Source organism: Protopterus annectens, chromosome 7.part0, assembly GCF_019279795.1.
Source record: "Protopterus annectens isolate FY-2018-M chromosome 7.part0, PAN1.0, whole genome shotgun sequence".
In the NCBI taxonomy this organism is placed as follows: Eukaryota; Metazoa; Chordata; order Ceratodontiformes; family Protopteridae; genus Protopterus; species Protopterus annectens.
In genome coordinates, this window is record NC_056739.1 from 929138748 (window position 1) to 929152427 (window position 13680).

The window sequence follows — 13680 nt, forward strand, 5'->3', positions numbered from 1 at the left end:
ACTATTATTTTCTCTTCCATCTGATTTCCTGCTTTTTAGCTGTTCCACTCGAGACCAGGGCTCGTTTACTTCCTGTCTTGTTGATTGGATGATTCTGCCATTTTTAGACACTGCCTGTATAGGATTGGTTGTTTTGGTCTATATAGCAACGGTCTGCACCTACTTAGCACTCTGGCTGTTTTGGCTGTTTCAGTGACTTTCTGCTTAGGCCTGTGACTCCCAGCTGTTGAATTGTTTCAGCCTGTAGCTGTTACAGCTAACAGTATGCAAATCTGCTATGTGTATTTTTATAGGTCGAGATTGCTGTCACTCTGTTTCAGTAGGGCTGGTGGCATTGCTCTTCTTCATGCTTCTCAGGTTAATTGGAGGCAGGGTGGTCAGTATAAGCAGACTTACCACTGGGCACTGTTAGTACAGGGGGACAAAGCTGTACATAAACTGGATCAAGACATTTTATTATGCCATCCTAAACCCATTTTTCATATCCGGAAGAGCTGTAGTTTGAGTCCATACTTCATCACTTGCAAAAGGATCTAAATATCCTAATTTCATGTGCTGTAGTTGCCATTTTTTAACTTGTATTCTTTATATGTTGTACATCCATCATGTAAACCATCTGTTACTTCAGCCCTCCTCGTATGCTACATTAAAGTGTCAACAAACCATTTATCCAGCGTGGGAATAGAACTCATTGCCTTCTGCACCAAAGGCAAGTGTATTACCTGCTTAGTGAGTGACACTGCAATTTATATGCAGCTAGAGGCTGTATGTGGTCTTATTGTTAGTTCTTGGGAAAGCAAAACTAACATGTTCGTGACCTCATTGTCCTTTGTACTGTTCTTAAAAGTTTGGTGTGGTCTTTTATTGGAGGGAACTTTTATTGTTTGTATAGAAAAATTAATTAATAAATGAGTCACAACGTAATCATGGGATAACTGGAGCACTAAGCCAGACTACTTAAAAAGTTAATTTTATCTGTTAATGTAGCAAAAAGGGGAACCGAGAAAGAAGTGCACGTATGTATGCTACCATAATATGATGATGGCCACGGTGACTGTGGCAGTTACTTATTCACAAAGAGCTTGCTACAGTTTTTTTTTTGTTTCAAAAACTGTAGTTCTCAAATAGTTTTCTAGCACAGCTGTTATCATTCACTTTAAAGTATAGTTAGATTCATGTCAGGTAATTTATATTCTGATAATTAATTGTACTACTACTTCTTCTTTCGGCTGCTCCCATTAGGAGTCGCCACAGTGGATCATCTGTTTCCATTTCTTCCTGTCCTCTGCATCCTGCTCTGTCACACCAACCACCTGCATGTCCTCTCTCACCACATCCATAAACCTTATCTTAGGCCTTCCTCTTTTCATTCTTAGCATCCTTTTCCCAATATACTCTGCTTCCCTCCTCAGCACATGTCCACACCAATGTAATCTTGCCTTTCTGGCTTTGTCTCTAAACCTTCCAACCTGGGCTGACCCTCTAATATACTTATTCCTAATCCTGTCCACCCTCATCACACCCAGTGCAAATCTTAACATTTTTAACTCTGCCACGTCCAGCTATGACTCCTGCCTTTTTCTCAATGCCACTGTCTCCAACCCATACAACATAGCTGGTCTCACTACCCTCTTGTAGACCTTCCCTTTCACTCTTACTGGTACTTATCTGCCACAAATCACTCCTGACACTCTTCTCCACCCACTCCATCCTGACTGTACTCTCTTCTTCACCTCTCTTCCACACTCACCATTACTCTGAACTGTTGATCCCATGTACTTAAACTCATTCACCTTCGCCACCTCTACTCCCTGCATCCTCACCATTCCTCTATCCTCCCTCTCATTCACACACATATTCTGTCTTAGTCCTGCTGACCTTCATTCCTCTTCTCTCTAGAGCACATCTCCACCTCTTCAGGGTCTCATAAAGAGACTGTTTACTTCATCATAGAATCCACTGCAAATGTTACACGGAAAATGACACAGTGTCACTACCACTTTGTTAAAACAGTTGTAAGTAATGTAAATACATTGCAAATGTAAATATCTTCTGTACAAATGACCATAGCTTTCTTGGACTGTGAACTGTTAACTAACCCCTTCCTTGTTGTTGTAGCTGTTATAACTGCTACTGTATTGTAAGAACAACTGTAAACAACTAAATATTTGTATGCACAATTGTAAAATATAAATATTTTTTTGTGCTCCTTAAGAGCCCAGGTCACCGCTGGAAAGGGGCAATAGACAAGCCCACCTACCCTATCAACAAATAAAAATAAATAGACTGCAGTCAACAAACTGAATGAATTTCTCACAGAATGTTTGCATAATGTATTTGAACAGATCGATTTATTTAATTTATTAACTGTTAAGGGAACCAGTCCAAGATCAGTTTTTAGTTATGACATGGGTTTGAGAGACGTACATGTTATTTACAATGACTTGTTAGCTTTAGAATGATATGGATATTTATAATAATTTTATAAGATAGAGGTATTCAAAAAACAAATAGTCTTGCAAAGTTGTGTGCGGTACTGATTAGATGAGTCTGAGAATAAAACAGTCAAATGCACGCAGTGGTTTAGTGAGGCTTACCAGATAGAAGGATAACTGCTGGAATTTTCTATGTACCACTGTATAATCCACCAATATGTATCAAGTAAAGGATAAAAAAAAACATGAGTAAGAGTGTACAATATTTATTTATTTCTATTTGTTGACTGAGATAGTCAGACTAACCTAAAGCTAATTTTCAACAGAGGTATGGGAAGAAAATCTCCACAACTACACAAATCTGAAATGTAAACAAATAAAAAATAAATAAATTTTACAACCTGGGTAGTTATATTACATACAACAATAACAGTCCACATATGTTTTTACATGGTTATTATGAATTAATTTGTGTCCTTTGGCTTTTCCCGGTTAGGGGTCGCCACAGCAGAACTCCGGTCCGCTAATGATTGGTAGTTGATTTTTACGTGCCGAGTTACCAGCCCTGACGCACAACCTTCAATGAAAGTCCGCCCATTCACGCATGTCTCCACGCAGAAAACGCTCTAGCTGAGAATCGAACTGTACAGCGTCTTATTGTGAGGCGACAACGCTACGGCAGCACCACCACTGCGGGTGGTTATTATGAATTATTATGAATTAATAAATGAAAAAAAAACTAGAGATTCTTCATTGCATGTGAATAAGTAATATGATGAGAATAAAGGAAATAATATAAGTTGAGGTAAAAGAAATGGGAATATTGTGCTAGAAGAAATATAAGTACATAGGAATAGAGATGAGGAAGAGAGTGGAAATTGTATGTTTGGATTCAGTAGGCAATAGAATATAGAAGGAGAAAGGGGGAGGAGTAGAGCTAAGGTATAGGGAAGGATAAAGTATTAAGGAGAGCATATAATGCATAATTTTAGTGATTTAACTGTTTTATAATTTTAAAAGTATTCTGCTAAAGAGCATTGTGTTTCCTGTGTAATGCATTGCAATAATTTGTAATGCATAAACTATATACGCACAACTTGGCAGATTTGTTTGGCCAGCTATGTCTGTATAGCACTGTAGTTTTCAAAGGATTCATTTTGAATTCAAAAATAGATCTGAAAAAGCCCTTTACATAAGTATGAATTGTATTGCTATAAAGTGTTTTTTTCACTTTTGCTGGTTGCTAGCTTACTTGTGTCAGAATGTTAAGTTAGAATCTGTTATATTGGCCCAGACTTATTACATTTTGTTACTAATTTTATTGAGGAAAATAATGTAAATGGAAGATTTTTATTTCCCGTTGAACTGTAAAGCCTGACGTGTTCCACCAACAAGTTTAGTAACTGGATTAAAACAAAGAATGGTGTGGCGGCTGAGAGATTTGAAGTAACACCTGCCATTCTGTAACACAGCTATGTTAAACTGTTGTAACATACCTTTTTCTAGTGTAGCTCCTCAAGCAAATGTTTTTATTACCTCCTCTAATTCAGTAATTATAAAATTTAGCCATCCTGCACATAAATAATTTTGATTCTTTTTAATACCATGCTTATAATGGCAGCTTCTGCAGTGGACTGATGTACCGTGAATGCACTGACCTATGCATTTGTGCAATGCATCACTAAACCATCCATGCCTGTTTGCATCACCACAGGAAGATCGAACAGGAATGAAGTTTGTATTTTAATGTCATTATTTTCAAAAGAAGACATTTATTTTTGAAATACTATTTTGTTAGCTGTACACTGTGGCAGAATCATTTATAGTTCATACTTTTACCCCTGGTAAGGAATCTTAGTTTGGTCATTTAGACTCCACCCTCATAAACAAACAGCCCTGCCTCATATGCAAAACAAGAATTAAGGAAAGTTACACTTGTCAGTTGTCAGCAGCTCCATTCAAATGTACACAGTGAAACTCCACAGAAAACAGATTGTGCCACAGTATGATGAATTCCTTTAATGCAGTTATTCACATATTTATTTATTTACAAATATAAACCTCCAGCCTGTTTCATACGCAGACACCAGTGTCTTGTCCGGGAGAAGAAATTAGACTTGTGTGCAGAGCCATTTAATATAAAGTTCATGTCAGCTGAATTTCACTTCATGTTTGTGTATTTTTAAAAATTATATTATTCAAATACTTCCATTAAAATCTGGAGAGGAAGAATGTTGAGCCTACATAGCCTTGAATTTTTTTTCTTTTTATAATGACATATCTGTATCTCTTTTATGTAGAGAAACTGAAGCAATTCTCATAAACTATATCTAATACATGCATCAGAAAAAGTTTCCGTAATGATAGATTGTTATATTTTTGTTTTTATCAGAGAAAATGTTCCACAACTGTGATTGTCTGTGTTCTAGCTAACTTTCCAACATAAAATGCACCACAAACACAGGTTACCGAGTAGAAATTGACTGTACTGCAGGCAGTAAGACAACAGATCTGAAACTGTTAATGTAAACATTAGAAAATTGTTTAGAAGCAGACATAAATAGGTACAGATTAGACATAAATATGATTTGATTACTTCATGCTATGCAGTATTGTCATATTATAGTAGGTAAGCAATTAGCAAAAATGGATTGAAATTAACACAATTTGTGTTTCTCTCTCATTAATGGATGGTTTCTTTTAACAATGACAACATACCTATTAAATTAAGCCACACACATTCAGTTGGCCACATTTCTGCACTCTTCACCATGGTTAAAGGTACCCTTTCACTTAAAACAGTGACCACAGTAGTTCGTGGTGAAGTTAAAAGTATTTGTTTATTTATTTGATTAATAATAGAATAGGGCACGTCAGTCTAAGATAGCTTTCAATAACATACTTTTTGGCAAAAGTAAATCAGCTTGGTGCTCAGGTAATGTGCAACATACACTGTAATAAATGCCTAGAGTCTGTTTGGGTTTCCTGTTTAAAAATAGAAATAAAAGGTTGCAGCTGGACTTATGAATTTCTTACAACAGTCACAAATTTTACAGAAAATTTAGAAGATAAAATGTCTGTCCCCTTAAACACATTTTATAACAGTTCATTGACTTGAATTTTAAATGTAATTAATATTTTTGTTAAGGTTTACCATTTGAAAAAATACTGTGCTGCCATTTATATCCCACATAGTCCTAGACTGTTATAAAATATATTTTCTCTAAAACTCAAATACTGTAAATTTAGATTTGTTTTAATATGTAAAATGTCATTAGTCTGAAACATTTACATTCAGCTAAAAGTGATGTCTTATTTTTCAGAAGTTAGGATATAAAAACCTTGGTATAAATCTGACTCCCAAATTTCTACTATGATTTAAATTTATATGATTCATGTAATATTTAAAACAGTGTTAAGATGGCGTGTTTGGTTTATCCGTTCTGTCATTTTATAATGTGTCAGAAATTACAAAGTCGAAAACTAAACATACCACTTATTAACTCTAAATATGATCTTCAAGTTATGGTACTGTTTTTATATATTAAAATCTGCAAATCCAGCCTACTGATCTGTGTTTGTTGGTTGCCTGTAAGTGCTTTCCATTTATTACCCACTGAAGAGTTTGTATATGTAATATTACTAATCAGAAAACTAATGTACGTACTCACTTGCGATTGTTCCTGTATCTGTAGTCTTTGAGCAAAGAGCCTTTCTCATATACATATCTTTCTGGCTAACTAAGTATACTTTTTCTGTGTACAATTTGTTTGTGTCGGATACCTACAGAAATCTTGTATAGATGTATTATGGTGATGTTTGCTTGAACTGCCTACCCTTAGCAGTTTTAATGACATTTATTTTGTGAAAGAAGGACTACAGTCTGTTTGGACCAAGGAGTTGTGTGGGAGCTGAAGATTAAGTTGGGCTTGATGACTGTCTAAATTCACTTCTGTTTTTATATTAAAATAAAATGCTTTGCAGTGTATTCTATTCCTCACACATCTGAACCGTTAATAGTAAAAACACTGTGAATAACAGAAAATTGTTACTTAAACAAGTTTATGATGACTGTTCCATTAGGGTGAAAAATAAGCTTCCGCCTGTTAAAAATATCCACTGGGTTTGTTTATATTCACTATTGCCGCACTTGCTGCCTACAATGGCAAAGTCTTATTTAGAACATTAAAAAAAAGTTATTTTAAGTAGGAGTTTTCTTAGCATCAAAGCAGCTTTTGCAAGCATTTTGTATGTCTGCATCTTTATCTGCAAGATACCCAAATATTTTGTTCTTTTTTAAATAAAAAAATGACAGAGTATTTTTTGGTGTGATCTGTCTTTCATTTAAGATGTACCAAAGTGTGCATGTGGCTTGAAAATTAATTTAGTAGAAAGTTTCCATATGCATTGCATCTAAATGAGTCCTTTATTGATATTTTGAGATGTAGTCATGCATCCAACTGTTCTGAATTAGTTTTATATCTAACACTTTCTTTGTTTTCAGTTGATTACACAGTGTAATGCAAAGTTTGTTGAATGCTTCAGTGCCCAGAAAGACTGCAATAAAGAAAAAAATAGAAATTCATCAGTGGTGCCATGTGAGTATATGTTTCTTATTCTTGAGCAGCATTTTGTAAGATATTTCTCTTCTGTTTAATGTACCATTTGACAGATTTGACAAATTGTATATAAAACCATTTTCTTTAACATGCTGTTTCTTTGCTAAATTGAAGTTTCTCAGTTGTAGCACAGTATAAATACAAGTCATAATTTTTTTCCAAGCCTAAGTGCTTGTTTTGTAGAAACTCATTAGCATTTTTTCTGTCTTGAATATGTGGTAAGTATGTTGGTTTAAACGTGGTTGTCGTCCTGTAACTCTTCTTTATCCCTTAGTAGCTTAACGTCCTTTTAACTTGGAAATCTACATCAAGGACATCTTAAATACCTTTAAACAATATCAGGAAACCAACAATCAGGTGAGATTCATACAGCAGATGTCTAGCCAGATCCCTAACAAGGGACCGCTCCTCTTAACCCTGTTGTCACATGTGTAAAGGATGGGAAGAGAACAACCCCATCTCCTCCTATTTTTTCTGTGCCACTTCCAATCTTAGTAAAGCAGTGTTACAGTAGCACACACATTTTGGTCTGTGCAAATCAAAAGTGATTTAGTTTTCATCACGTCAGTTGAATTTCAAAAGTGGTTTTGTTTTCATCACGTCAGTTGAATTTCCTTTCCTTTTCCCTTTTCCTGGCGGTACCATAATGGCAGCAGACCAAGCACATCACCAGAGTTCTGTTTCCCAGCCATAAATTCCAACTTGACACGAGGGATACTTACCTGTTTCCAGACCAGCTGAAAGAGATGTAATCTCTTCAGCATTCTGCTGGTCTTCCCTGAGCCTTCTTATAAGTGGGCCACGCTCTGAAGAGTTGTTAGTGGCAGCCATCCAGGAGGCATTATTTTAAGATACCTGAACCATCTCCATTGCTTGTCTTGATGGAGAAGAGCAAGCACATTTACTCTAAAGCTCTCCAAGGTCAAAGAGCTCATTGACTCTGTGGAAACACCTTATTTCTACTGCTTACACCTGTAATTGTGTATCAGCCATCAACCAAAGCCTGTAAATGTAGGTGAAGAACATGACACAGGATGACAAGCAAACCGGGAGCTTTGCCTGAGGCTTCAGTCCACACTTCAACATAGAACATGTCTCTAGCTGTAAGACTGTAGCTCCAGTCAACTGTTCCTCTCTTACTTCAGGAAATCAATACCAGTCTGCTGCTAAATATTTTTCTGACCGTGGATAAATGCGTTTATTGTCAATCCTCCCACCCCCATCACTCAGGTTTGTGCCAGATGTCATGATCTGATGGGGCCAAAGGATCATCATATTCAATCAGTAAGGATACCTCATGTAGGTCCTCAAGACAGACACTGTCCCACCCAAATTGCATGTCTGTCTCATTTTCATGACATTCATGAAAATAAGTCATTTAAAAAAATACTTTTTTGATCAGATGGACATTGAAATGATGCAAATTATTATCAAAGAAAACTTAAGACAGCTGGAGAAACTAGAAGTGGAAATTAAGAATTTGGATGCCCTTATTAGAAGCAATCTTTGTTTTCCTTATCACCTGGATGCATTTTGTGGAGCTTTATATAGGGTTGAACAATACGAAGGCTCTGCTTATAAGCATAAGCAGAAGAAAATTGCCTGGGATTTGAGTGACTGTAAACAAAAGAAGTCCTGTCCATTTCCTTATAGTGGAAAAAGGTATGAAGCTGGTGATTGTGATGATGAACTTGATACTTACAGGAAAAGTGTTGGTGATAGTGATGCGTTGACAGCCCTGTGATGACATAGGCAAGTGCCAGCATAGCCAACTGGAGTTTTGTAAAGAATATATGCTTTGAATATCAAACTGATTTATACAAGCTGCTTGTGTTACAAATGTATTAGAACCGTATGTCATTTGTATATCAAACTGATTTGTACAGATAGGGTTGCCACCTTTTAACAAGGCCAAAGTGGGACATGGGGGTGTGGCCAGTAGGACAGGGGTGTAACCAATATGACACTGGCCACACCCCCACCACAGCATCACCAGAGGTGTTAAAGGAGATGCAGTATTACAGTTATGGGTACAACATTGTGACATTACAGCATACTGAAAACTCACAAACCATTTAAATGAAGTGAAGCATTACTGCAAAAAAAGCACATTACTCAGTTGTAACAGTCAGCAAACTTTAAAGGAATAAAAAAACACACTACTCATTAAACAGACACTTGTTTATTTTAAAAAAGTTAAAAAAATCATAAACCAACCATGACTGTTCTGAAAGAAAACTAAAAAATCTACATACCACACACACAAGCCAAGTGTAAAATTAAGACTGTCTTTATTGTAACTTAAAGCTAAAGCAAAGAAAAACACAAACCTACATACTGCACACTAGTACACTAAATCACTTTTTTTAAAAGTGTATTTTGAATTCGATTTTATGGCTTGAAGAAGGCCTCGGTTTGAAACAATATTTGAATAAAAGTCACTACATTTCATCCGGTAATTTACAGTCATCATTAGTTCGGCTTTTAACAAGTCTACACTACATCAGTTTCGCACATCTGTCCATTTACCTTTCACCAAAGAAAAATCTCTTTCTGCAAATGCATTTGATGTCGGTATAGATAATACTGTAGCAATTACTGGATATAGTGCAGTCAGGTCAGGCCCTTCTCTGAAAAGCTTCAGCCACTTTTCTCCTGGGGTCAAGCTTGTCTTACATAACTGTTCGAGAAAAGGCCTAATTGCCAAGTAGTCCCTGAAAAGATGGTCTTCATCTAGATCCTGCAGACTCAGGGCAGTGGTCACTGAAAGCAAAGGGCTCAGTTAGACATAATTTAGACAGTGTAAACAAGTAGTTGTTTTCAGTATAATCAAACCACTGTTCCAAGTACTTCACTGCTGTCTCCAAGAACACAATGAAGTTTGTTAGCAGAAGTAATGTATAATGTGCTCATAAGTGCCCTAAGTTTCCCTCCAAAGAAAGCACCTTCATCTCTTGTCTGCAGTTTTTGCTTCAGAGAGACCATTACACAAAAAGTTTCCATGGCAGTAAGTCCTGATTTTTCTAATGTACTTATATTTTCATTAAAATCGACAAGAATAGTACAGAGAAAGTGCAGATAGTATTGGGGCAGCATAGGCAATGCATTCTCCCCATGCTCATTAGCTGAAAAGTACTGCCATATCTGGCAGGGGGGGGGTCTCCTCTTCTCCCCTGGAGAGGAAATAAGACTTGAGCACTGGGAGATTTTTCACTACTCTTTCAATGGCTGGCAGTAGTGACAGCCACCTTTTTGGCACATGTCTTAACAGACTCTCAAATTCCATGCCACAAAACTCAAAGAAGTCTTTCAAGTCTCTAGTTCTTGTGGTAGAACCTGGGAAATGGCTGAAAAGTTTCATTACAAATACTTCCACGTTGTACGGTAGTTGTGTTGCAGCTTTTTTGGCTGCATTGTGAATGATGTGGGCAACACAGTTAGCATTCTGGAGTGATGGGCACTTTTCTTTTAATCTGGTATACACACCAGATTTGATCCCATAGTTCACACTGGCATTATCAGCCCTATATGCTGAAATGCTGTTCTAGGGCCATTCCATAATGTTCGAAATTTGCTGTGATATAGCCTGTGCAGATTCATCAGGGTCTTCATAGAAGTCCAAAAGGCCATTCACCACCCCTTCTTTAGAAAAATACCTCACAACAAGTGGAAATAGTTTTATGTTCCCCTTGTTGGAAGCATCTGATGAAATTGCAAATGAAGTGCCTGGTTTTTGAAGGTCATGCAGGAGGCATTCCAATGAGTGAGGTCCCAAAACATTTTCGACTATGGCTTCAGCCTTGGTTCTTCCACAAGATAGTTTCTTTGCAATGCCCGAGTCACTGTACAACTGGCTGGCCAACTTTACTGCACAGTCCACGCTGTTATAGGAAATATCATAACAGCATGGAACACCTCAGAGGCTTGTGCTGCAATGATCCTAAGTTCTGGTCCCTCAATGTTTGTGTTCCTTGCCCACTTTGTCATCTGGATTTAGCTTGAAGAATAGCAGTCTTATGTTGTTCAGTTGCCTCATGTCATGCGACATCGTTTCTTACACCGTGGGTCACTAGAAATTCTCTCTTGCAGAATGCTTTGACATCACTGCATCTCTCGATTCAGTCGAGTTCCGTTTTCCAAACATCCTGCCACTTGCACATTCTCTTGTTGCTGGTTGGCTGTGATGAAGCTGCTGTTCTCTTCATTCTTGAATCTGTACTTACCTGATACGCAGCATATTTAGCAAAACTGTGTTAGTAGGGTGTGGTAACATATTGGTGCACGAATGAACTGGTTAGAAACAGTTTCACATGAAATCATTGGTTTGAAAAAGACTGGCACCTGATATCATAAAAACATTGGCATATGAAACATGAAGTAGCTTAACGTTCTTTGATATAGATTCAGTAAAGACCTGAGAACGAACTGGTCTTGGCTCTAGATGATTGCCACTGTTAAATGACGTCCCAACAACCCCATGTGCAAAAATGGGAAAAAGGGGTTTCAGATGGATGAATACAGACACTGGCTTGAAAAACATTGGCACTTGAACTGGCTTGAAAAACATTGGTATGCAAAATAACTGGCTTGAAAAACATTGGCATGCGAAATAACTGGCTTGAAAAACATTGGCATGTGAAAGAACTGGCTTGAAAAACATTGGCTTGCAAAAGAACTAACTTGAAAAACATTGGCTTGTGAAAGAACTGGCTTGAAAAACAATTGTACTTGAACTGGCTTGAAAAACATTGGCATGCAAAAGAACTGGCTTGAAAAACATTGGCACGTGAAAGAACTGGCTTGAAAAACATTGGCATGCAAAAGAACTGACTTGAAAAACATTGTCATGCAAAATAACTGGCTTGAAAAACATTGGCGTGTGAAAGAACTAGCTTGAAAAACATTGGCATGCAAAATAACTGGCTTGAAAAACATTGGCATGTGAAAGAAATGGCTTGAAAAACAGCATGCAAAAGAACTGACTTGAAAAACATTGGCATGCGAAAGAACTGGCTTGAAAAACATTGGCATATGAAAGAACTGAGGAATGGAGCAGAAAATAATTAACATTACAAACCATTTGAAAAAGGTAAAATAGTAAATCAGGTAATGGAGGGGGCATTTGGCCATTGAAAACTGACATTAACATAGCTCGTAGAAAATGAAATGCATTATTTTTACTGCCGAACATGCCCCCACCCCTCAAGAAAATTAAGTTGGACACATTTTCACTGTACCAAAAAAAAAAAAAAAACACGAAAATGAATGAGAGTGCTCAGCGGATACCATAGACCTGATTTACCTTTTGACCACAGCAGTTAAAAGAAATAAATGTATTTCACTAATTGACACAGCGCAATGATCTATTAATGAACATGCCCAACAGCAGCACTGGCTGTAATCAGATTATAATGAAAGCAGTACATTGTAAATTTATTGAAGACATCACTAAAAACAAAATACAAACTTTGCTACTTATAAAAGCAAACTATCCAGTAATGGCGACATGGTTTAGCACAATTTCAAATGCACTGCATTAACTCCTAAGCATGCATCCACAAAAAAAAAAAAGTAAATCGTCCTTAAACATTTTACCTTTTAAAAATACTTCTTGCAAGAGTAGCTAAAATAAACTACAATGTACAGCAGACTCCATGGACCCCTTTTACCTCAAAACATAGCAATCAAGAGTAATTTACCCAGCACAGCGATGCAATAAACAGACCAAAGCAAAATCAACACACCCATATTCACACATTACAAGCAAAGCAGAACATTTTTAACCTTATTAAAGGCATCATAAAAAATAAAATGCACACATTTACAACTGTAAATGAAAATGATCTTGAAACAGCTTCGGCAAGTTGGCAACATGTACCTACTAGAATAATAGATGCACTACGTTAACTATTAACATTCCCCCTCAAAAGGTACACCTGTACCGCATGCACATTGACTTGCAAGAACAGGAAAAATTACCCAAACAGTATATCCTAACTTCCTGAAAACAGCATTAAATTGCACAAATGTCCACACAAAAAAGTACAAACTATGCTCGAACATTTTCTATCTGCAAACAGAAATTACCCTGAAAAAGCTACGACAATAGAAATACATCACACTACATTTATATTTAAGACTGCCCCAAACCAGAAATAAAAAAAAAAAACTTCTATACACACAGTTCAACCTTTAAAAAGTAATGCTTCCAAATCATACCCCCAACAACAATCACAATTACATATACATACACACACAGGTGTTATACCTTTAAAAACTACTACTCGAAAATCTCAAAATAACCACTGCACAGATTTAAATACTGCGTACTGCACCCCCATCTACCTCTAAACATTAAAAACATAAATTTAAATAAAGCACAATATTCCCATTTAAAACTACTACTTGGAAATCTCAAAATTACCAATGCACAGATTTAAATACTCCATACTAGACCCCCATTAACCTCTAAATGTTCAAAACTTAAATAAAGCACACTATTCCCATTTTAAATAACTAAAGCAACAAAATACTATGTACTTACCACTATCACAGTTTTTGCTGGGCTAGCTGGCTTCCTTCTTGCTGGAATGGCTGGCTGGATGACTAGCTCTCTGTCTGCTGGA

General features: G+C 36.7%; 1 protein-coding gene across 1 annotated transcript in view; it reads left to right on the plus strand.

Moving 5' to 3' along the window:
- The window catches only part of PTPRG (protein tyrosine phosphatase receptor type G), a 3415981-nt gene that overhangs the window by 3300718 nt on the left and 101583 nt on the right, over positions 1-13680 (plus strand). The window contains exon 25 of the mRNA XM_044077514.1: positions 6940-7033. Coding sequence (XP_043933449.1) covers positions 6940-7033 — 94 coding nt within the window. The remainder of the gene's footprint in view (positions 1-6939; positions 7034-13680) is intronic.